Here is a 23,919-nt window from a genome sequence, read left to right as displayed (position 1 = left end):
CAGGTGGATGTGACGGTCAGGAGCACTTGCTTTCAGCTTCAGCTGATACACCAACTGCATCCCTTCCTGGAGTGGGAAGACCTTGAAACAGTAGTACATGCACTGTACTACTGTTCGACTTTTGTAATGCACTCTACATGGGGCTACCTCTGTGTCAAGTTAGGAAACTTAAATTGGTACAGAATATGGCAGCCAAGCTGGCTACTGGCACATCTAGATTTGCCCACATTACACCAGTTTTAAGTCCCTTCACTGGCTGCTTGTTAGTTTCCGGGCAAGATACAAAGTGTTGGTTTTAACCTTTAAAGTCCTACATGGCTTGGGTCCTGACTTCTTGTGGAAATGCCTTCTCCCATATCATCCTCCCCACACTCTTTGTTCTGTTGGGAAGAATCTGCTTCAATCAAAGAGGACTAGACTCTTGGCAGTGACCCAGCAATCCTTTTCAGCAGCTGCTCCTAGGCTTTGGAATGACCAGCCGGACGAGATCCATCAGATTATCAACCTGGAAACCTTCAAGAAGGCTATTAAGACGGATCTCTTCCAGCAGGCCTTTCCAGACTAGACCACCTCCATTTACCTGCCTCCTCCCCTCCACTTTTTCTCCTCTTTTCTCCATCCTCATTTCCATCCTCTCTGGACCCCACTATAAACTTCCCACAAATCTCCTACCTAGTTTAACAGTTATTTTATACTATTGTTTTAATGTCCTTCTGGTTTAATCTCCTTTTAGTATTACTATGTTTTTATGCTGGGGAGAGGGATAGGTTTTTTTAAAAGAATTTTTAACTATATCTTGTTTTATTGTTGTAATCCACTTGGATTCTGAGTTATTAAGCAGAATATAAATTATTATTATTATTATTATTATTATTATTATTATTCCACACAGTTAGTCTCAAAGGTGCTACAAGATCCCTTTTCATACTGATATTCCGGACTCCAGCTCTGACTGTAAATGTAGTGTATGCAATCAAATACATGGTCTAATGCAGTGCTTCTCAATTATTTTCTGTCACGCCCCCCTAAGAAGAAGAAAACATTTTGCGCCCCCCACGCGACTGTAAATAGTATCATTTGTCTATAAAATTGTTATAAGTACACCTCTGCATAACAGAGCCGCGCGCCCCCCTTTACGGAGCCTCACGCCCCCCCTGGGGGACCTGCCCCCCTATTTGAGAAGTACTGGTCTAATGGAAGAGAGAGAAGGAAGAGAAAGGAAGTGGCTTCAGAGTAGAAGGACAGAAGGACAATGCATGTGGTAAAGCAAACAAACAAATCAGGACATCTGCAAACTAGAAATTAATGAATGTAGGCACGCAAAAATATTAATTCCAATAGACGGAAGGAGGAAAGAATAATCCTGCCTCAAATTTGAAAATGCTCCTTTCAAGAAAGAAAAGAAAGAAAGAAAAGAAAAGACACAGTTGCACTTATCTTTCTGAAACTCTTCAGGTTTCTAAACTAGGACCAGCTCTATGCTGTATATTATTTATAACAATTACACTTTTAGGTAAATCCCAAACTGTAAATGTCACATTTGCAACTCCCCCAGATCTATTCAACTGCAATTTGGCTGGTATTCTTCTCTTAGAGGGGCAGCCATATCTGTAGTTCTGCCAAAGAATGAAGGGGCTATTAACAGCTGCTGTTAAAATCACTGAAACGTCCCTCACACACACATTCCTGTACTATTCTTTAAGTACAACTAATAAATAAATAAATAAATAAAGGGCTATAGCACTTCAAAATCTGACTCAGTTACTATCAGGCTGTGGTTTACAGAAAGAGATATCTTGCTCTTAAATTACAGAATAAAACCCCACCCCATACTTGAATCATGGGCTGCCACTGGACCCAATTCTGTCAAACAAAATAAGCTACATCTTATTTTATGCTAATTTTTAAAATTCATATCCCACCTTTTTGCCATGAACTGCCAAGGCAGTTTAGAATGTAAGTTAAAACAAAATATAGCTAAAACAATGCATAATACAGATTTGTTAAACAATCAAATAATCCAGTTAAAATATTTTAAACAGAAACACTTTCAAAGCAGAGAGAGAGAGAGGGAGGGAGGGAGGCAGGGAGAGACAGAACACTGCATTAAAAGACAGTTCAGCTTTGCAGATTTTAGTCAATGAAAGAAATGAAGTTTTCTGATTTATTAATTTTCAGATTTGGACCTTCACATTCAACTGGACAGTTTCTAAATCTGGCTATTGTTAGAAACACTAAATTATTTTGGTGGGGGCTTGAATCAAATCTCGTGGTTAGTGCGCACTCCCACTTTGAATTCCAATCAGATTATATTGATTACATCCCATTTATTACAAAACATTTTTACAATCAAAATGCATAATAATTATAGGCAGTAAGCAAAAGACACACACATACACGTATCCTCTTTCTCAGTTCTATGAGATTATTAACATCATTATTAACATAAACCCATAGGTTATTTAATTAATTGGAAATAGCACTACAGATTATGTGTCAATTTAAAACAATATAGAGAGGCAGCCTTTTCAAGTAGATTATATGCCTTCTTCTTGAATTTCTGCATTAAAGGTTTCCACAGATTTATGGAAGAAATAATGAATCTCTAAAGGCTACAATAAAGGCAACCGAAGACTCACAGCTGAACTACAAATTTTATAGTCCTGTCTGATCTCCGATAAAATCATTGCTCTCACTGAAGTCATTTCAGACTAAATGTGGCATTTAAAATCAATCTGGATTGGGAGCATGGCATCTTGGGAGGAGCTCCTTTACTGCAGGAGGTTAGCAAATTCCATCTACTCCATCCCCACACATTTTTCACCACTCCAAAGACCAATCAAACCTTCTTGGGGGGTGATTAAAGTAGTATTAAATAAATAAAGCAGAAGTAGTATTAATGGTGCCAGGCTGAAAGCTGAAAATTATCCCTGCCTCCATGTAAACTTCCATAAAATAGACTGAATGATTCCATGAGAAAAGTCTTGAAGTATGTTTTATGTTCCAATAAAGAAGTTATGTCAGATGCACTGAACCGCAAGAGGAATGCTGTAGGGAGGATGCTGTGTCAATGCTTTGTCTGTAGTAAACGTTTTAAGATGAACTCATCTATCAAGTATTGAATAAGTTAAATGACATGTTACATAATGGGACATAATATATTATCAAAACCATTCATAGCAGGAGGAGGATATCACATAAAAAACTCATAGTGAATGAGTAGAAAAGAATGAATAATTTACATAAATACATTTGTGATTTAAAGTTGTCTTTCTAAACCTAGTGCCCTCCAGTTATCTTGAATGGCAGCTCCCATCATCCCCAGACAATATGACAAAGGGGCTTTACTAATGTCCAGCCCCATCTCAAATTCCATAATCTTCTCTAGTCAACAGCTTAGTCATGACTGTACAATCTGATGCTGCCAACAGGCCCACTCCAAGAAAAGAAATGACATTTCATGTGCTGTACTAGACCGGATTCAGGGTTTGGTTCAGGACCTTGGAAAGCATCACAGTTAGTGGGCAAACAAACTACCCCATACGTTGACTGGGAAAAAGTGGCAGACATTTCTTATCAGGCCAGGAGAGTCTTTCTGCAGGTTCTACAAACCACTGTTAAAAGTGTCAGTGATCTTCTCCACTGTTAAAAGTGTCAGAAGATCTCAGTACCTGGGACAGGAGCCCTCAGAGAATGAAACTTCCAGTGATAGTGACCCTGAAGAGACTTCTGAGTAAGTCCCTGGTTTCCTAAACTGGGACCTTCTGTCTCAGATCCTATATCTTATCCACACAGTCCCAAGCAGATACCAGGGCCTTGATTCTAAAGAGATCCTAAAGAATGGATCCCAGGCTGTCCACATCATGCAACATCAGGCTGCTCTTCTCAGGTTTTTTTTTTTTTGTTCGCCGCCCCACCATGCTTGCACACCATCACATAAACTCACTGCCTGAATAACAATTCCAGGACTAGCCTGGAAGAAGGAAGAGCCCTCCCTCCAATCCATCTGCCTTGGTCCAGGCCTCAGAGGGAGAGAAGAACCACTGGACCTCATCCCCTTTCCCTCCATCATTCCCTTCTCCTTTTGTTTTGTGTCTTTTAGATTGTAAGCCTGAGGGCAGGGAACTGTCTGATTAAAAATAATAATTGTAAGCCGCCCTGAGAGCCATTAGGGCTGAAGGGCGGGATATAAATACCTAAATAAAAAAAAAATAATAAATTACATCCTTCTTCCTGCCCAGATGCCATTTTTTTGGACAACCCCCCCTCCCATATGACTGACTATACAGTCACATGTGTGCCTTTACTGTGTGTCGGTGCATTGATGTGTCAAATGATACTCTGGCAAAGCACAATCACAGAGCCCGCCCCCTACATATACCCCCTTCACTCCATACTCCCTGTTGGACTGTCTGATTGGTGTGTTTTAACTACAGTGGTACCCCGGGTTACGAAATTAATTCGTTCCGGGGCGCCCTTCGTAACCCGAAATCATTCGTAAGCCGAAAAAGCCATAGGCGCTAGCGCTAGAAGCCGCGATTTCGTGCGAAAAAGCGCCGAAAAGCACCAAAATTTTTTTTCATAAGCCGAAAAAAAAACGTAACCCGGAACAGTTTTTTCCTATGGAATTTTTTCGTATCCCGGAAATTTCGTAACGCGGTGCTTTCGTATCCCGGGGTACCACTGTACATCCATTGCACTAGTGATAATTGCCTCTTTGCTTTGTCGCAGTCCCATACAATTGCCGGTGCAATGATGCGTATTTTCCACCTTGAGTATCCCAGCTTCTTTTTGCTCTATTTTTTAGCTCCAGAACATGGTTTTGTATCACCTCCCGCCCACTTTTACCTCGGGCATCATCTAAATAGGCAGGCTTCAAAGTGAGTAGCAGGTGCTTTATTTACCCAGTGCAGTCTATCTCAAGACAAAATCTCTGACTCTGTCTAAATGCACTTTATGTCCAGTGCCACATAGTAACTAAACTTTATAACAGCATGATCCACTCTCTTTGTCCTGAAGAGAAAACACATCCAACTTTTTGTGCCATTTCTTTATTTTAGATATATATATATTTTGCACCACCTTTCCACTCAAGGGTGCCTATGTTGGTTAACAATTTAAAGAAAAAACAGGAATAATGTTTACACTTATGTTTGTTTTTAAAAGGTATAAAAACAAACAAACAAAAACTCACAACAGACAGAGCGGCAGATAAAATACAAGAACAATTCATCCAGAAATTACGTTGTTGTTGTTTTGTTTGCAAGGACTGAATGTGTCTCCTAAGCCATTTGGGAATTGTTTGCCTTTCTCAGGATGATTGAATAGATAAGGATTACTGCTGCTCAAGAGAAACACCAGCTGTTTCTTGTAACCAAGTTTTAGATTACTTTCCACCGTCTACATAGTTTACTTTGCTTTATGTGAGAGGGCTTCAAGGTTTTTTTTAAAAAAGCATTTACTATGATTTTGTTAAGCAAATGATAAATAAACTACTGTTTGATGAACCACAGCACCTGGGAAAGTTACCTTTTGGGCTACAATTCCCAGAACCTCATGGCCAGCATTGACAATGGGATGATATGGGATTAATCAACCTTAAACCTTGACTGAAAAGATCTGCCCTCCTCAGATTCCATACTCTCAAATCCAAAATGTAACTTTTCTAGCTTTGGGCATTTTTCTAGCTCTAGCTCTGAGGAAAGCATGGTATCAAGAAAAATGGAAGACACTGAATATGTGACTATTGTAATTCATACATGAAACCTTTAGTAGAAATTATTATGGTGAATAAGCGTAGAGGAGCATAAAAGATTAATGGAATTCTGGTGAAAGAGGTAAGAAGGGAATGAACTGATTTACCTTTCAGGCAAAGATAGGACACAAAACAATGAATTAATATTACATGAAAGCTAGTTATGATTAAATATTAGGAAAGAAGCATTTAAGTGTTAGAACAGGCCAGCACCAGAAAATAATCCATAGAAAGGCCATAGCATCTTTCTGAGTTTGCAAGAAAAAGCTAGGTAAGACTTTGAGACATGCACTGAATACAAGTTACCCTACCTTATGATTTAAGCCTGGAGTGGGAATTGTTTGGTTTTCCAGAAGTTAAAGTGAAACTCCTAGGATTCCTCACTGTTGGCTATGCTGGCTGTGGCTGCTGGGAGCTGTAGTTCAACCTCTGGAGCACTGCACAATCCTCACTCCTTGTTTAGGCTGATTTAAATCAAGTGGTATCGTACTGAGTTCCAGTATGATACAATAAAGAAGAAATCATAACCTCATCTGTCTAGAAAGCAATATAAATAGATCCATCCATCCAATTTAGGTCCCAGTACTTTTTATTTTTTTTTTTTTGGTCACAACTATTAGCATTAAATTAAATGATATATGGGAATTACAATTTAAGAGTAACATTAGTATCAAAAACTAATGACTAAGGATCCTGTATGGTGTGGTATGGGAGGAAGTCAAGGGAGTGTATGTGGCACCGTGGGTTAGCACACCAGGTGATGCCAACCCTAGTGATGCCACTGACTGAGTAGCTAATTAAAATGATCTAAAAGTGAAATAACTTTATCAGGTCTTTGGCCTCCAGTAAATATGCCTTTGGGCTCTGACAAGCTGGTGCTTGGGCTGCATTTTACACCGATGTGAGTTGCAGGGATGTCTGCAATAGCAGACCCATGCAGAACACACTGCAACTATTTAATCTAGATATGAATAAAGCATGTGACAGAAACCAGGTCCATTTTCTCTGGCAAAACCTGTGACTAGCTGAGGCTGGTGAAAACCACTCCTAGCTGATGTCACCACCTGGATATCGAAAGATAACACCAGGTTTAGGAGTATTCCCAAACTTTAAACATTGTCCTTCACAGAGAGGGCCATGACGATATATGTAGATATATGCCTCTTTGCAGTCTCTCTCCTGCAGTTCCTTATGCTTGTAACATACTTCAAAGGGTTGATGAAGGATTTGAGGATTAAACATGATCAAGTTATAAAGTACTTTGTACAAGTGCTTCATTAATGATCAGCCGAGCTCCCAAATTAATGGTAGATAAAATCAATCTGCCATTCATTTGCAATACAAGTGTTTTTAAGATTGTGCTATTTCAAAATAAACATAGGGCCATGCATGGCTGAATGCTTACCTCTGCCAAATATATGTGCACTAGAAATCTAGTGTGTCAGGGTGAAGAATAAATTAGAACTTTTATTTCATGTTAACACGTAATGCTAAGCAAACATAATTTTTAGAGCTGAGAAAACATTTATCAATACAATTATATGTCTGTGTTAAGAAGAGGCAATAATTTTTTCTGAATTAACCAATCAGCCTATATTTTCTAAATGATTGGTTGTCACCAAAGGCATTCCTGAATGAAGTATTAAGAATGTAGTATTAAGACTTGCTACATTTTCAACTGTGGTGAGAAATGCCACTATGTGCACTGATGGCTCAGGCCGTTCTTTATTTTCATACCCTGTAAATCACTCCTGATGACAATATGAAGGTAGGAATTATGACTGCCATGAATGTATGTGAAGAATTATATAAAAAAAGTATGTGTATGTGGTGTGTGTGTGAAGCACAGAAAAAATTGGTACATTTACTTTTAGCCTCATCAATCTCTGCTCCTTCTCCTTTACATGAGAATGCTAAGGCATTTTAAAAAACCAAACACCCAATTAAGAACTACTGTGGACCCTCCACATTTGCTGGGATTAAGGCCACAGGACCCCCATAAAAGTGGGGGAAAACCCCACAAATTAAAAAGTACTATTTTTTTTAACTCAAGCAGACACCTCTCAAGGAATCTCTAGGTCCTTCAGTGCATGTCTGTGATCAATATCTGCTGGAAGATGGCCACAGAATTGTGCTAGAGGACCTATAAATGCCTAGAGTAGTGTTCTCTTTAGGAATCTCTCGGTCCTCCAATATGAATTCTCATAGATGTTGACTATTGAGTTGTGATGGAAAACCTAGAGATTCCTAGACAGAACATATATAATCAAACATGTTAATAATCAATCTGCAAAAGTCAAAGCCACAAATGTGGAAAGCCAACTGTACTACCCAGGGGGTGGGTGGTGGGTGGAAATATCTAGCCTTCTTGGTCAGAGAGCTGTAGTGTCACAACAAATTACATTTCCCAGAATTCCACAGCATTGACCCATGACAGTTAAAATCATGTCAAACTGGACCATTTTTGCAGTGTGGATGCAGCCTAAGAGAGGCAATTCACTTTTTAAACAGGTTGTAGGTCCTTCCTGTGCTTCTTTTCTTTGCTTTTTTAATTTGATCTTCTTTCAGTGCCACAAGTGAACATCCAGCTATTTTGAAGATTTTTTGTTATGAGGTTTGGGGACAGTTTTGGAAGTTTATGTGCTGCTATATGCCTGCCCTGCTCTCCTTTCCTTTTTTATAGCCAGAATGATAGCTAGATTACCGCACTACACTCTTATAGCACTGCTATTCCACTTTTACTGCTCTGGCTGCCTCCCTCTACTTTCTGAGGTTTGTAGTTCAGTGAGGCCTAAGACCTCTCTGGCTGAAAATTCTAAATGCCCTTCCTTAAACTGCAAATCCCAGAATAAAATAGGAGGCAGCCAGAAGAGTTAAAGTGGAATAGCAGCACTATAAGGATGTAGTGCGGTAATCTAGTAGATCAAGAATATGAGGAAACATAAAAAATATCAGAATTACCCTTTGAATCCTTAAAATTTTCTCAAAAACTGGGGGGGGGGGGGGGTTTGTATCTTTCCTGTTGTAAATTTAATGCCGTGGCAATCTTTTGCCACAGAACAGGCATCTCTAATGCTTTCATTAGATTTTCTATTTTGGAACTGGCAAAAAGTACTGCAGAGAAGAAAAACATATGGTGCTTTTGAAGATAAGAAAATAAAATGATAAGAAATACACAGTGAGATAATTACAAAGGCAGTGGCACTGCTGAGAAAAGCCCCGGGGTTTGTTTTGTTATCTTCTAACTAAATATGAGTCATCAGAGTAATGGTGTTCCAAATACAGAAAATATTACTTCCCCGGGCACCTAAAGGTATGCCACAGAGAACCAATAAACAACAAATCTTCTTTTGATAAAAAAAATTATATATGGATTGGTGGTGACCTATGCCTTCAAATCATTTCTAATGATGACCTGAAGTTGACCACGTATCACAAGGTTTACTGGGACTAAGAGTGTGTGACTCACCCAAGGTTATCCAGTGGGTTTCCATGGCCAAATGGGGAATTGAACCATTCTCTCCAGAGTTGTCCATCACTCACAAGATAAATTTTAATTACATCCTGTTGCATCATCTAGTTCTGAATTCCAAGGCTGGACTCAGTTATCGTCCACACTGGTCCTCTGAATCTGGAGTATTGTGCTCCAAAGCTATGCCAGGTTGACACAATGCAGGCCAAATGTGTCCAGATGGGCCACTGGGTGACACTGCATTGTCCTGCTAGCTGGTTCCCCTTGGTGTTGCTGCAGCCACTATGGCCTTGCCTGCAAGTGAACCCAGGTGTGTTGCATATGAGGATAGCTGGATTGGCTGGATGCGGAATGACCCAGTTATCCACACATCTACACCCACCACATTGTCCTGCTGGTTAGTCTCCCTCAGTGCCACTGCCTCCGCTATCGCTTCCCTGGCCAAACAGCTCCATGTAAGAATTTGGCCATCACTGTCACTTCTGCTGAGGATTGAATGGGGTGCCCCACTATGTGATCAACAAGGAAGGGTCACTCTACCCCTCCTCTTTGATCACATGTTCCCCCTGTTCTGACCTCAGCAGAAGTGATTGCAATGGTGGGAGCTGCTTTGCAGGCAAAGTAATAGTGTCCACCAGGGGCAGCTCCAGAGCCTAATACTACAGATTAAGAGGGCCAGTTTAGATGATAATTGAGTCAAGCCTTGGAATTCAGAACTCGATGATGCAAAAGGATGTAAAAAAAATTACCATGAGAGCAATGGACAATGACTCTGGAAAACAGTGTTTTCTGTTTAGATAAATGACTTAATAAAGGAATTTCCTGTATGCATCATGAAGACTCATTGCACCAGATACAGGGTTAGTCTGTTTGTTTGTTTTTGGCCAGTTGAGCAAAACAAAATGTTAGCCAACATTTTCCTAGAAGTGGGCCTAGGAGTGAAATATTTGCCCCTATAATCATCCAGAGGCTACAAAGGCTGTGAAAAACACCAAAAATATGAGAGGAGACAAAAACTGTAAATGGTCAGGAATCCATTTGTGCTTTTGAAAATTGTGGTTAAAACTCAGGGGGATCTGCAAGTTATTTAAAATGTGAATTGCCATTCCTGGAAGTTTCTAGGAGAGGCGATTCTAATCCCCCTTATTTGATCAGAGAAAGGCAATCTGGAGGACTCAGGGACTGCCTTGGGAGGGGTCTCATGTGCCCACTCTGGTTAAAACTGATGGAGGAAAACATTTCTTTTTGTTGGCAGAGAGGCTGTGGTCTATCTACCGAGAATATTGAGTTGTTGATGAAAGAAAATGTACTAATAAGCAGGGATTTAATCCTTGTTCATGTGACGTGTCTTCAAGTCATTTCCAATTTATGGCAACACTAAGGTGATCCTATCATGGGGGTTTTCTTGGCAAGTTTTGTTCAGAGGTTTGCCTTTGCCTTCCCCTGAGGCTGAGAGGGTGTGAGTTGCCCAAGGTCACCCAGTGGGTTTCCATGGTAAAGCTGGGAATTGAACACTGGTCTCTAGAGTCATAGTCCAACACTTAAACCACACTGGCTCTCGACTTAATCCTACTGAAGCATAAATTTAATCTGCTGAATCCATTGTTACTCCTACTTGGAGTAAATCCATTGAAATTATTAAAACTTAAATATGATTAACAAATTCCATTTACTGTACTTCAATGGGTCTCTTTTAGGCAAAACTAACATTGAGTTTACCAGAATCTATGAAGATCTTGCATGAGAAAGAGTTGTGATGTACACAGTAGTGTCAATACACACAACAGCTTCAGGGTACACTCCATTGTTACATACCACTTCTCTTTCTATCGTTACATAATTCTTCTTCTGATACTTCAAAGCCTGCACTGTCTGGAAATTCTAAATACATTAGATTACTCAGGGCTGATTCACTTATTTAGAGCTTTGTTTTTGAAAGAATTTGTAAAAACAGATGGATATTTACATTTTTTGCTTAGCTAAACTCCCATGCTTCTGAGGACCCATATTAGCTATATCTATGATGTTGCTCAGCTGGAAACTACCAGTTTGTTTTCACACTTTTCCTGTTCAGTCCATCATTTGCATTGTTATAATATAACATTGCAGTCCTGTGCTCAGTTACATCTATGACAGCCATGTGATTTTTATCAGAGCTTCTTAGAAAGTGTACACAAAAATGCACAGTAAGTGATGATCTAGTAAATATTTTTATTGTGATGAAATAACAACTGCATTTAGTGTTACAGTATGTATACATATATAATAAATGCTGAGAGTAAACACTTAGAGCTGATAGCTTTTTAGAAAAATATTACATGTATTGATCTGTTTTCTTAGTTTTGCTGAATACACAGTCATGCATCTTTTACAGAATAATTCACAGCTTTCATTTATATCAAACAACCATATTTAAAAAAAAAAATAGCAGTTTTCATTTCACTACCATCTTGTCAGTTCTTTGACCACACAAAAAGTGATTGCTAAAGTGCTGAAGTGCTGTCTTGGCCCTTATGACGTGACTATTTTTTAAAATTAATTTTTCAGGAAGAAGTAGGTATGAACTTAATTGATTGTGAGAAATGTTGGGATTCTCTCCATGTGTCTACACTGTTTGTTGGGCTTCTGTTATTGGTGAAAGATGTCTGTCTCCGGCTGATACTCTCAGAATCCTCTTTATTCAGCCTTTGCTTCATTTTTCGACAACACAAGAAGCTCTGTAAAAAGTCCTGAAGAAGGTGTCCACTAAAGAACATGTAGATCCATGGGTTGCAACAACTGTTCAAAGAGGCCAAAAGAGCAGTGACTGTAATTAAAATGTCCTCAGATTCTGTCAAGACAAAAAAAAGGAAGAAAACATTTAGTAAAATTTGCAGCTAATAAGCATCTACTTGTAAAACTTTTAAGTACTGTATATCATTTAAAAAAAAATGAAAAGAAAGTCCCAAGCAATATCACTTAAATTTCTTAAGTAAAAACTAGCTGGATTTTGTATATGTGTACTTTCAAGATGCCTGTCAACTTATGACAACCCCATAAATCTCATAGGGTTTTCTGTGAGAAACTCAGGGTGGTTTTGCCCTTTCCTTCCTCTGAAATATAGCTCATTGTTTTGGTTAACTGTTATAGTTCTGGAATAATTAAATGTTACCATGCACCATGTCTATTTGTGTCTCTGGTATAAATTTAGGTTTCACATAACAGAATTGGAGCATGTATTCTTGATGAAAACCTGTTTTGTTTTTCCATTCATATTACATCCTTATTGGCAGTCTTGCCATCTGTGGGGTTAACCATCTGTGGATGCCCCATTTTGCTTAATGGCAATGTGTGCACATGGCTGCACTGCCATTAATTTTAATGGGACTTGAGAATACAGATTCCCCACAAATACGGATATCTGACTGTATTTAAATAACTTCAGAAACAAACATAGGTGTTTATCACATGGAGGTTCTTGCAGCTCAGATCTGGGATGACTCCTGGTTCAGCTATGCAAATTCACATTATAATGTGAATGTTTTATCCCACCTGGTTGCCCTTCTGTTGCCCTTCCGAATCGAGGAGGAATTGAATCCAAGGCAAGTCACGTGATGTGGATTCACGCAAAGCGGTGTGAGTGCAAATTGTATTACCACACCAGTGCATACCATGCAGATTCAACAATTCAAATCAGCAACTTTGCACATGCTCAGTGGGAGTCTGAACGCATCGTGACCTTGTACATTTCTGGGGTGAAAGGGGTCGCAAGTTCTTGTTCCCTGTTTCGCGTAATTGTGTGATTGCGTGAATATTTGCCTCGTGAATATTTCTGTGTCTTCTTCATCCCCCTTTTTTATTTTCCCTTCCATTTCAGCAATTTCAACACACACAGATAGACAGACAGACATATCTGTCTATTCACATTCACACACATACACACATATATATATTCCAAAAAAATGAGTTGCCCTGAAAGTGAAAGGACAACCAAAAGGAAATGGGGGAAAATTGCAGGGCCGCATCATCTCCTGAGCTAATGCAGTGGAGTTTATCACATGGAGGAAATCCCATGCAAAAACAGGATTTAAAAGCTGGAAAAAACCCACAAAAGCGGTTTGATTTTTACACATTTTTACACCGATTTCACCAAAATAAGGGATCATTTTGGAATCATTGCAGAAGCGCCACGGAAGGAGCCCCCATAGAAAGGAATCGTGTGTGATAACACATCATGTTATTGTGTGAATTCACATCGTTGGACCCGTAGTCACGTCGGATCTGAGCTTCAAAAAGCTGCAAAAATCTCAGTGTGATAAACCCATATGCCTATGGCTATAATAGGAGCTGAAGTCCATGAAATCCAGGATTAAAAAGTAGGCTTGAAACTGTACAGAAAAAGGCATTTTGGGACATGTGTGCACCAAGATTACAACCAAAGAACCTTATAATGGTCAAAACAGAACAATTTCAAAATTTCAGATAGCAAAGATGGAGTGATGCTGGCCAGTATACTAGACCAGTTACTTGGTTAAATATACTCTCAGTGTACTGAACTAAGTATATAAGTTGCTATCATGAATGGAAAACACTTTGTTCTTGTTGTTAACTGCCCTCCAGTTGACCCCAACTCATGGTGACCCTGTAGATGAGACATCTCCAAGACCCCCTTGTCCTCCATTGCTCTGCTTAGGTCCTGCAAATTCATAGCTGTGACCTCCCTAATTGTGTCTGTCCATCTAGCTTGTGGTCTGCCTCTATTTCTACTTCCCTCCACTTTTCCTACCATTATTGTCTTTTCTAATGAACCATGCCTTCTCATGATGTGGCCATCTTGACTTGCAAGGAGATTTCAGGCTTGATCTGTTCAAAGACCCATTTGTTTGTCTTTTTGGCTGTCCATGGTATCCTTAGAACTCTTCTCCAGTACCACATCTCAAATGAATTTATTTTCTTCTCATCCATTTTCTTCAGTATCCAGCTCTCAAACTCATACATAGTGATGAGGAATACAATGGCTTCGACAATTCTAACTATTATGCTCAGCTTTGTATCTTTATTGCTTAGGATCTTTTCTAATTCTTTCATGGCTGCCCTTCTCATTCCAGTTACAGATGGGTAAATCTAGGTAACTGTTATTCATGACTGATGCTGTGTTCAGTATCATCACAATCAGCATTCTCTCCCCACCCTCCTTTACCAGGCATGAGATCCCTAGGGAGAAAGAGGTCCATTCAGCCAGTGACAGGAGTATGGGTGAATGACATTTCCATCAGATTTATGGGGGATTACTTCAGTTGCAGCCGCACTGCAGAAATAATTCAATCTGACATCACTTTAACTGTCACAGCTCAGTGTTTTGGAATTCTGCGAACTGTAGTCTTGTGAGACATTTAGCCTTCTGTGTCAGAGAGCTCTGGTGCCACAATAAACCACATTTCCAGGTATTCCATAGCATCGAGTCATGGCAGTTAAAGGACTTCTGTAATGTGCTTTACTTGGGGCTACCTCTGTGCCAAGTTTGAAAACTCCAGATGGTACAAAACATGGCAGCCAGACTAATCACAGGTACTTCCCGGAATGATCACATAACACCTGTTCTGAAGTCCCTTCATTGGCTGCCAATCAGTTTCTGGGCAAGGTACAAAGTGTTGGTGATTACCTTTAAAGCCCTACATGGCTTGGGTCCGGAATACTTAAAGGAATGCCTTTTTCCGTACTGTCCGTCCTGAACAATGAGGTCCTCAAGTAAGAACTTACTTCAGCCAAAAAAAGCTAGGCTAACGTCTATCACTCAAAGGGCCTTCTCTACAGCTGTGCCGAAGTTGTGGAACGACCTGTTGGAAGAAATCTGCCATACCTCCACTCTTACAGACTTCAAAAAGGCTCTTAAGACAGATCTCTTCCGGCGGCCTTCCCAACCTAGCTAATTCTAGCTTCCTCCCTTGTGTATGTCTATGAAGATGATCTCAATTTTCTGATGTATGTCTCTCTGCCGGCCAAATTGTTTTTAATTTTAACCTAATGCTGTATTGCATTTTATTGTTTTTAAACTCTGATTGTTTAATTCTAATTTTAATATTGGGGAGGGGGTTGGGAAGGGACCATTTAGTATTTTATTGTATTGTATTTTTACTGTTGTAACTCACCCAGATTCCTGGTGATTGGGCGGGCTATAAATAAATTATTATTATTATTATTATTATTATTATTATTATTATTATTATCATCATCATCATCATCATCATCATCCACTGGTGGGCTGATGGACATTTCTTGGTCTAGCAAGCAATGATAATGAGTCTTTCATGCTTTACTATTGTTTATGATAGATGAGTGCAGAAGAAATCACAAAATGATGAAACTAATCAAGCAGAGGCTGGATACTTTTCCTTTCCTTTGGCTGAGTGCTTCATGTTAGCAGTTTGCATGGTAATTTCTCTCTACAAGATGGTTTGAATTTATAATGAAAACCTCAAGGCTGAATTTTAGAAGGCAGAAGTTTAGTCTATTATACAAGTTGAATCTGTGCAGCCAGAAGTTCAATGGAACTTAGTCTCAGGGAGCAACCCAGGCCTATACATATGAGTACAAATGATAGAAAAGCAATACACACGCATAATGCAGTCATATCCATGCATTATCCTTGGTGACAAGGTTATGTGCTTCTGAATATAAACATTTCTCATAACTGTGCTGAATTTCTCTGGAAGCCATTTAGCAAAGAAAAAATAGCATTTTTAAATGTCTAGACAAATATTTACTCACAAATATTATTATTCTCTGTTAATGTACTGTTGCACTGCTAGACAATTTCGCCTATCCATACAATTGTATAAGCTCAGTAACTGCATGGATGAATGGTGCTAATGCTTATGCATTCATCATCAATGGTTCATGAAATAATTTGGAACATCCTGTGCTGGAGTGAGAAATGACTTGACATTGCTATGTTGTATTTCATGAACATTCAAAATGCACATACAGGTATAGTTGCACAGCAGTGTCCAAATGCTTAAAAATTGTATATAAGCAAGTTAGTATTAGTTGCATGACACCATGCTTCTCCCTCATGCAAACCTGTGCTGTTACACAGTTTTAGGAAAAGCAGATTAGCTACATCTGTTACTGGCGCTTGTCACTTTAGCCATTGTCCAGGTTATCCAACCAGCTGCACCACCAGGATGCTCCCGGTTGATATTTAGCAGCAGCATAACCCCACAGGTGGCAATATTTATTAACACAGCTATTATTGCACCCAGAATTCCATAGTGAATATACACTTGATAAAAGAAAGGTCTGTATGTGTTTTTTCCCCAAATGCTTCTTTAAAATCTTGTTTATGCTACCCTGCTTAATTCAGATAGCTACTTCTAAATTCAATTCTTCCTTGGTTATGCACTCATACAAACAGTCTAATGTTGCCTTATACTGCAGAGAATTTTCTGTTCAGTTCACTGTACAAACATATTATAAATCTGCAGTGCCGTTTCTTTCATTACCCTTTGACATTAAAAGCATTTAAGTTGCCTGATGGTATTTGATCTGCATAAAACTAACCAAGCAATGAGGTGAAGAAGTACCTTTTCTTTTATGAGCCCCATTCACTTTTAGATTCATAATCAGATCCTGATTAACCCCTGGCTTTTTACTGCCAAAAGGAAATGGTCTAGAGGGCTTGGTACAGCATCTTTTAATGGGTGGTCAGACAAGCAGATTTCCCCCAATTTACACTTTGTTATAATTCCATTCTGCCATGGGTTCTGCTCTAATTGTCTTCAATCAAGAAGAAAGAATGTCAGAATACTGAATTTCAGATTCTGCCCATGTGCCCATACTCTTTGCTCCACATATAACTTCCTCCTAGTAATTTTATCTACTTATTTAACCTTTCTGCACTGCCAGATATTCTATAAATTCTTCAGTTCCCAAAGAACAGCTTGTTCAAGCATTGTGCCAGTGATGCTCTTGTAAAACATCCCAGTGAATCAGGAACTAAAAGAAATTCAGCAATATTATCAGTATCCCTCTTTTCAAATTAATTGCATAAGGCCATCCAGTCAAACCCATTCCTGCATTTTAGAAGATGTACCTGTGAACAGGGATTAATTTCTCCATCCAGAGATTTGTTTATGTCCAAAGTGTACTATAGTGTCTACAAAGTGTCTAGTACACTTTGAGGTTGAAATAGTCAACATTACATCCCTCGTGTAGAACAGGGGTAAGAAGCTGCAGGTGACCTGCAGCTTCTACTGGAAGCCTGTTTCACACTCTCCCTTACCCCACAAAATGCCAGAAACACTAAAAACAGAACTCATATTGTCACAAAAATGTTGTAGTTTTGATTCCCTTTCCAATCCCACTACCCTCTGAACTTTCCAAAACCAAAACACGTGATACAAGACATATTCTAGTCAACTGTTGGAACTGGAAGTACTGTCAGTGGCTTTCTTGATGGTTCTAAGATTCACTGTAGCTTTAGGACAGCTTTCATAATTTTCCCAAATGGAGTGAAAGGGAACTTTCCTAATTGCCACATTGACTGCAAAGACACTGGGAAGCAGAGAGATGTCTAGCTTCATTTCAGGTGCAGCTGAAATCTGTGCAGTGCAGAGAGAACACAGGTTCAGAAGAGTAGGAAATCTCACTGCCTCTGCACTTCACCAGCCAGAGATGATGCAGAGCAGCAGTGCACTAACAAGTTCATTTCTTCTTTTTTCTTTAGTGAGTAAACGTTATCTGACACTTGAGTTTATCACACGGGGGGAATCTCATGCAGAAACGGGGGTTTAAAATCAGAAAAAAATGCAAAAGCGTGTTGATTTTCACACAACACCATTGTTAAAGTGGTATTAACCTGAACGGAAAGTAGTCAGAAAGTAGACAAGAGCTGCTCTTTTTTACTTTCAGAAAATCCTGAAAGTAAAAAGGAGTGGCTTTTGTCTACTTTACATTTGGGTTAACACCAGTTTAACAACAACATGTGTAAAAATCAAACCGCTTTTGTGCGTTTCCCCCCCGCTTTTAAATCCTGTTTTTGCATGGGATTTCCTCCATGTGATAAACTCCACTGCATTAGCTCAGGAGATCAGAGACTTAATTGCCACAACTGCAACATTATATTTAATGCTACCATTCTATGATTTTATTCATTATATCTTTAAAATTACTCTCTGTTATAAGGGTTGATATTTTTGTCTATTCTGTGCAAACATTTACATTTCTATTCCAAACTAAGCCCTTTTGAATTCAATGGAAATAATTTCTAGGAAACCGAGTACAGGATTGCAGCTCTAATATTAATATATTACTATTATAATTAAAATATTAATATTAGTTAATACTATTAAAATGTTAATAATATTCAAACATATTTTAAATGTATCTATGAAGCAATTTTAATGTGTGGACTTATACAAACCAGGTAGTTTCAACATCTGGTTTCCTAAAAAAACATCTAATCAATTGCATTGCTTTTGTATGTTGGCATTGTACAGATGCTAACTGAAAATGTCTTCCTTGGCAGCCAAACGAATTATAAATTGTTAAAACAAAATAAGAATGCACCCTGTGATTCATTTTGCTTGACATAATTTATTAGCCACCTAGGATCCCATCCCAGGAGAAAAATGGAGTATAAATGCAATAAATAACTAGATATAAAATAAATAAAAAGGGAAAGGTGTATTTTAAAAGCCAATAACTCTTTACAAAAGAATCAGTCTTACTAAATAGGAATGGAGCTGGCCTGTGATATCCTGGCCATCTGTTTAGGCCCTGTTGTCTTTCTTTTAATCGGAATGGTGCGGAGCAGGATTTCTATTTTTCCTAGTATTTTAAAACAATGTTAGTTAGCATGTGGATGGAAACCTCATATCAGCCTAAGCTTTCCTAGTGGGCTTTTCATAAGCCCTCTCATGAGCAGTCTCTCTTTCCCACTCTCCCTCTAGTCCTTCTTGATGCTTGCCTATAGAGCCATCTGGGCCCTATGATTAAGTACAGTGAAGTGGCAGATGCTAGGAGCTGCCAGAAAGTTACTTCTGTGTACTGAACTTTACCAAAGGAAGAATTCAGTGCCTCCCTCATGCAACAACTGAAACCCCCACAGGACTCATCTTTTTCCTGGAGGCCCCCACTCCATGGCCATTAGTACCTGTTGGAAAGTGGGGGACATCACAGAAGTGTCTTGTTATGTGCCCATAACCAGATTCAGAACAAGAAAAGCATCTTCCCAGACCTCCAGTGTATCCTTCAGTCTTGGAAGGTGACATCATTGTTGTGTTTATACACACGTAACCAGATGTTTAGCCAAAGACCCCCACCCTCCACCTGACACTAAATGAACATGAGCCATGGAGGAGAAGAAAGGGGAGATATACCATATTTCTGCAGAGGCAGAAGTTTAAGATATCTCCTGATGCAGTATCTGGATCTACGCATTTACTGTAATCCTAGATTTTCTAGCAAATAAGCACCACTGAATGCAGTGAGACCTACTTCCACATAAATAAACACAACCTTGTACTGTCAATAACCATTTCACCCCAAAAAGAAATGTTTGTCAATCAAACATCATGGGCAGGGGAAGGTCCAATTTATGTCATATCACAGCTGGGAGAGAACATCTAAACTACTGTTCCTTTCAGTCTGGTAATGAGTTTTCCGCTGGAACTGTCTGACAACTGCGGCATAAACCCACTCACTTTTAAGTAAGCCCTACTAAAACTAATGTTGGCACTGGGATTTATTGCACTTATCTGCAATTCCAAGCATATCAGTTTAGGGGTAAACTTCAAGTTCATAGATGATAAGATGCTAATTGGACATCTTTTGATTGTTTGTTGCCCTTGTTGTGTGCCTTCAAGTTGTTCCTTATGGCAACCCTAAGGTGACCCTACCACAGGGTTTTATTGGCAAGACTGTATGTGATCTGAATTAAATGACTTTACAGTAAATACCCAAGTACTAAATTGCACACTTGATTAGGAGGAAGCCCCACTGATGCAGACTATGGTCCAAAACACATTGCAGAAATAATTCAGTTTGAGACCACTTTAACTGCCCTGGCTCAGTGCTAAGGAATCCTGGGGACTGTAGTTTATGGTGGCACCAGAGCTCTCTCTGACAGAAAAGGCTACATGTCTCACAAAACTACAATTCCCAGGACTACCTAGCAGTGAGCCAGGGCAGTTAAAGCAGTCTCAAACTGGATCATTTCTGGAGTGTGTTTTGGACCCGTGTGTTGTTTCCATATGGCTGAATTAAATGGCTTTATGCTTGACTGATATTGCAGTTTCCAGACTTTCCAGGCTCCTGAAAAACTTACCCAAACCTCTTAGCTATTTCCTGACAAGACGATAGGTAACTATGGACAGTATTGTGCACACTTTCCATGCTATCCAGCACTACATTGGTCTAAATATAATTGCTTTAACTGCCCAACCAAGAGCCAAGTGTGGTGCAGCGGCTTGAGTGCTGGATTCTGGAGTTTATCAGACAAGGGAAATTGGAAGTATAATCCAATGGCAATCCGAATGCAATCATGGGGTTTCACGTTATTGCGTGATAGACTACCACATGCAATTTCAGGCAATGACAAGCTATTTTCAGGCAATGGGAAGTCAGTTTGAATGCAATTCGAATTCAGGTTAATTTGCTGAACTAGCGAATTCACGTGAATATGTTCTGGCCCCACGTTCTTTTTCATTCAAAATTAAGAGAAATTCCTCCTTTATGATAAACTCCTATGACTCTGGAGACCAGAGTTCAAATCCTGGCTCAGCCGTGGAAACCCACTGGGTGACATTGGGCAAGTCACACTCTCTCAGCCTCAGAGGATGGCAAAAGCCCTTCTGAAAAAACTTGCCAAGAAAACCCTGGGATAAGCTTGCCATGAGAAATAAAAACTTGAAGGCACACAAGAACAATTGGCCAGCCAAGGAAGAGCCACTGAATCAATTAGGATCAATTTCACGAGTGTTGACTTTCCAGTCAGCACATGATTCTGCTCTGGCTGGAATTCACTCCTGGATTAAGTGTCTGCCCCAAGATGCCTCATTTTAATTATGTCTATTTTAATTAATTAATAATAATAATAATAATAATAATATGATTTATTTATAGCCCGCCACTCCCTGAAGGATCAAGGCAGGTAACAATAAAAAATACATTAATCAACATAGTCCCTAACCCACAATTTAAAAATGACAGCATAGAATCAATTATTAAAATTTGTCCCCCTTAAAATGAGGCAAAGTAAGGGAGGGTGAAAGAGGCACAGTTGTGGGACAAAGGAAACAGCCTGCTTATTTGTATCTTGTAATGCTGTTGTTTAGTTTTATAATGGGGGGGGGGGTAAGGGGATTATGTTATTTATTTATGTATGTATTGTATATGTTGTTGATGTATTTTATTGTTGTAATCTGCATAAAATTTATTATTATTATTATTATTATTATTATTATTAAAGCAGTGATTCCCAAATTTGTTTTCTAGACGTTTTGGGCCTTCAGAAGCTCTCCAAATTCCCTGTTGGCCAAACTAAGGCTTCGGGAAGCTGAAGTCCAAAACACAACAGGCAGGACCAAAACATTTGAGAAGACCATCTGCCCAGAAATTGGAATCACTAGAAGTCCAAGTAGACCACAAATTGAAAATGAGTCAACAGTGTGATGCGGCAGCTAAAAAGGCCAATGTGATTTTAGGCTGCATCATAAAAGTATAGTGTCTAGATCAAGAGAAGTAATAGTGCCACTGTATTCTGCTTTGGTCAGGCCCCCACCTGGAATACTTTTTCCAGTTCTGGGCACCACAATTCAGAAAGGACATTGAGAAACTGGAGCGTGTCAAAAGGAGAGCAACTAAAATGGTGATGGGTCTGGAAACCATGCCCTATGAGGAACGACTTAGGGAGCTGGGGATGTTTAGCTTGGAAAACAGAAGGTTAAGAGGTGATAGGATAGCCCTGTTTAAATATTTGAAAGGATGTCATATTGAAGAGGGAGCAAGCTTGTTTTCTGCTGCTCCAGAGACTGGGACTTGGAGCAATGGATGCAAGCTCCAGGAAAAGAGATTCCACCTCAACATTAGGAAGAACTTCCTGAGAGTAAGGGCTGCTCGGCAATGGAACAAACTCCCTCGGAGTGTAATGGAGTCTCCTTCCTTGGAGGTCTTTAAACAGAGGCTGGATGGCCATCTGTCAAAGGGGATGCTTTGATGAGAGTTCCTGCATGGCAGAATGGGGTTGGACTGGGTGGCCCTTGTGGTCTCTTCCAACTCTACCATTCACAGCAAAAGCGGATCCCGAGGGGGCTGTGAGGGGATCAGAAAGTGCAAGAGGAGACCTACCAACCCAAGAAGCGTGCTCCTCCCAAACGGAGCGCATCTGGACGGTGAAGAAGGGCGCCCAGCAGACGATGTAAGCCGAGACGATCACGAAGGTCATCTTGACGGTGCGGATCTTGGCGCGGGAGATGTTCCTGACGCTGCTGACGGAAGGGCCCAGGAGCAGAGCCTTGCGGGGGGCGCCTTTGGCCGACGGCAAAGGGCTCCCCTTCCCTCGGGTGCCCCTGCCCTGCCGGGCGCCCTGCTTTCGTGGGGCCTTTCCCCGGGCGTTGCTCCAGATGTGGAAGCAGATGAAGCCGTAGCAGGTGGCCAGGACCAGGACGGGCGCCACGAAGACGCTGCCGGTGACCCAGGTGATGTAGGCGCGGGGCCCCCAGGGCATGACGAAGTGGGCCCAGCAGTCGTAGACCTGGGAGCCCCGCTCCACCTCGCTCAGCGAGAAGATGAAGTACTGCGGGGTGCTGAGCACGAAGCTGAGCGCCCAGGCGCCCGCGATCATGTACCCGGAGCGCCGCCGGGGCTGGCGCAGGGTCTGCAGCGGGTGGCAGACGGCGATGTACCTGTCGGCCGTCAGCACCACCAGCAGATAGGCCGAGGCGAACATCCCGAAGACCTGCAGGTGCTTGACCACCCGGCAGAGCCCGTCCGGCCCGTAGAAGCGGTGCGTGGCTTCCCAGCAGAGCTGCGGCAGCACCTGGAAGAAAGCCACCGCCAGGTCGGCCAGGCTCAGGTGCCGGATGAAGCGGTGCATGCGGGAGGCCTTCCGACGAGGGGTCCGCGACAGCGCCACCAGCACCGCCGCGTTGCCCGACACCGCCAGCCCCAGCGCCAGCGCCAGCACCGCCACTTCCACCTTCGCCAGATCCTCGTTCCGACCGAAGCGCGGGCTCAGGCCGCTGCTGCTCCCGTTCGACGGCGCCGCGCTCGCCCCGACCGAGCCCGCCAGCGCTGACCAGCCCCGGCTCCGGTTCCCCGGCCCCGCAAAGGGAGGCACCTCGACGCCGGCCTCCCCGAAGCGCATGGCCGCAGGGGACGCTGCTTCCACTGACCCCGCCGCTCCTCTCCCGAGGCTGCTTTCTCAAAGCTCCCCCGCCCGCCCTTTGGCTGGGACCGGACCCTTGACGCCGCCTTTCTGCCCTCCTTCCCACTCTCCTTTTCTGAGGGTACCTTCCCCGCCCTCAGACCCTCGCTTCGTCCCCAGCGCTTTCCCGCCCTTCCTCCCTGGCTGAGACAGGACCCTGAGCCAGCCCCTTCTGTCCCTCTCCTTACTCTCCTTTTCTGGCTGGAGCACAGAGACTGGACCCTTGACCACCCCCCCCCTTCTGTCCGACGCTCTTTCTCTGGCTGACTTCTCCCTCAGTCCCCTGCT

General features: G+C 41.1%; 1 protein-coding gene across 2 annotated transcripts; it reads right to left on the bottom strand.

The window, feature by feature from the left end:
* Positions 1 to 11,434: 11,434 nt before the first annotated feature.
* On the bottom strand, positions 11,435 to 23,652 carry AVPR1A (arginine vasopressin receptor 1A). Of its 2 annotated transcripts, none has more exons than XM_042469176.1 (2): positions 22,554 to 23,652; positions 11,435 to 12,057 (listed from the first exon to the last, which is right to left on the bottom strand). In XM_042469176.1, the coding sequence occupies exons 1-2, from the start codon at positions 23,569 to 23,571 to the stop codon at positions 11,771 to 11,773; spliced, it is 1,305 nt and encodes a 434-aa protein (XP_042325110.1). In that variant the 5' UTR covers positions 23,572 to 23,652; the 3' UTR covers positions 11,435 to 11,770. The 2 variants fall into 2 exon arrangements, with proteins under 2 accessions (XP_042325110.1, XP_042325111.1); XM_042469177.1 differs by having other exon boundaries at positions 12,020 to 12,057; positions 22,558 to 23,652.
* Between the last annotated feature and the right edge of the window lie 267 nt (positions 23,653 to 23,919).

The sequence above is a fragment of the Sceloporus undulatus genome, chromosome 5 (assembly GCF_019175285.1).
Source record: "Sceloporus undulatus isolate JIND9_A2432 ecotype Alabama chromosome 5, SceUnd_v1.1, whole genome shotgun sequence".
In the NCBI taxonomy this organism is placed as follows: domain Eukaryota; kingdom Metazoa; phylum Chordata; class Lepidosauria; order Squamata; family Phrynosomatidae; genus Sceloporus; species Sceloporus undulatus.
This window is presented reverse-complemented; position numbering and strand designations above follow the sequence as displayed.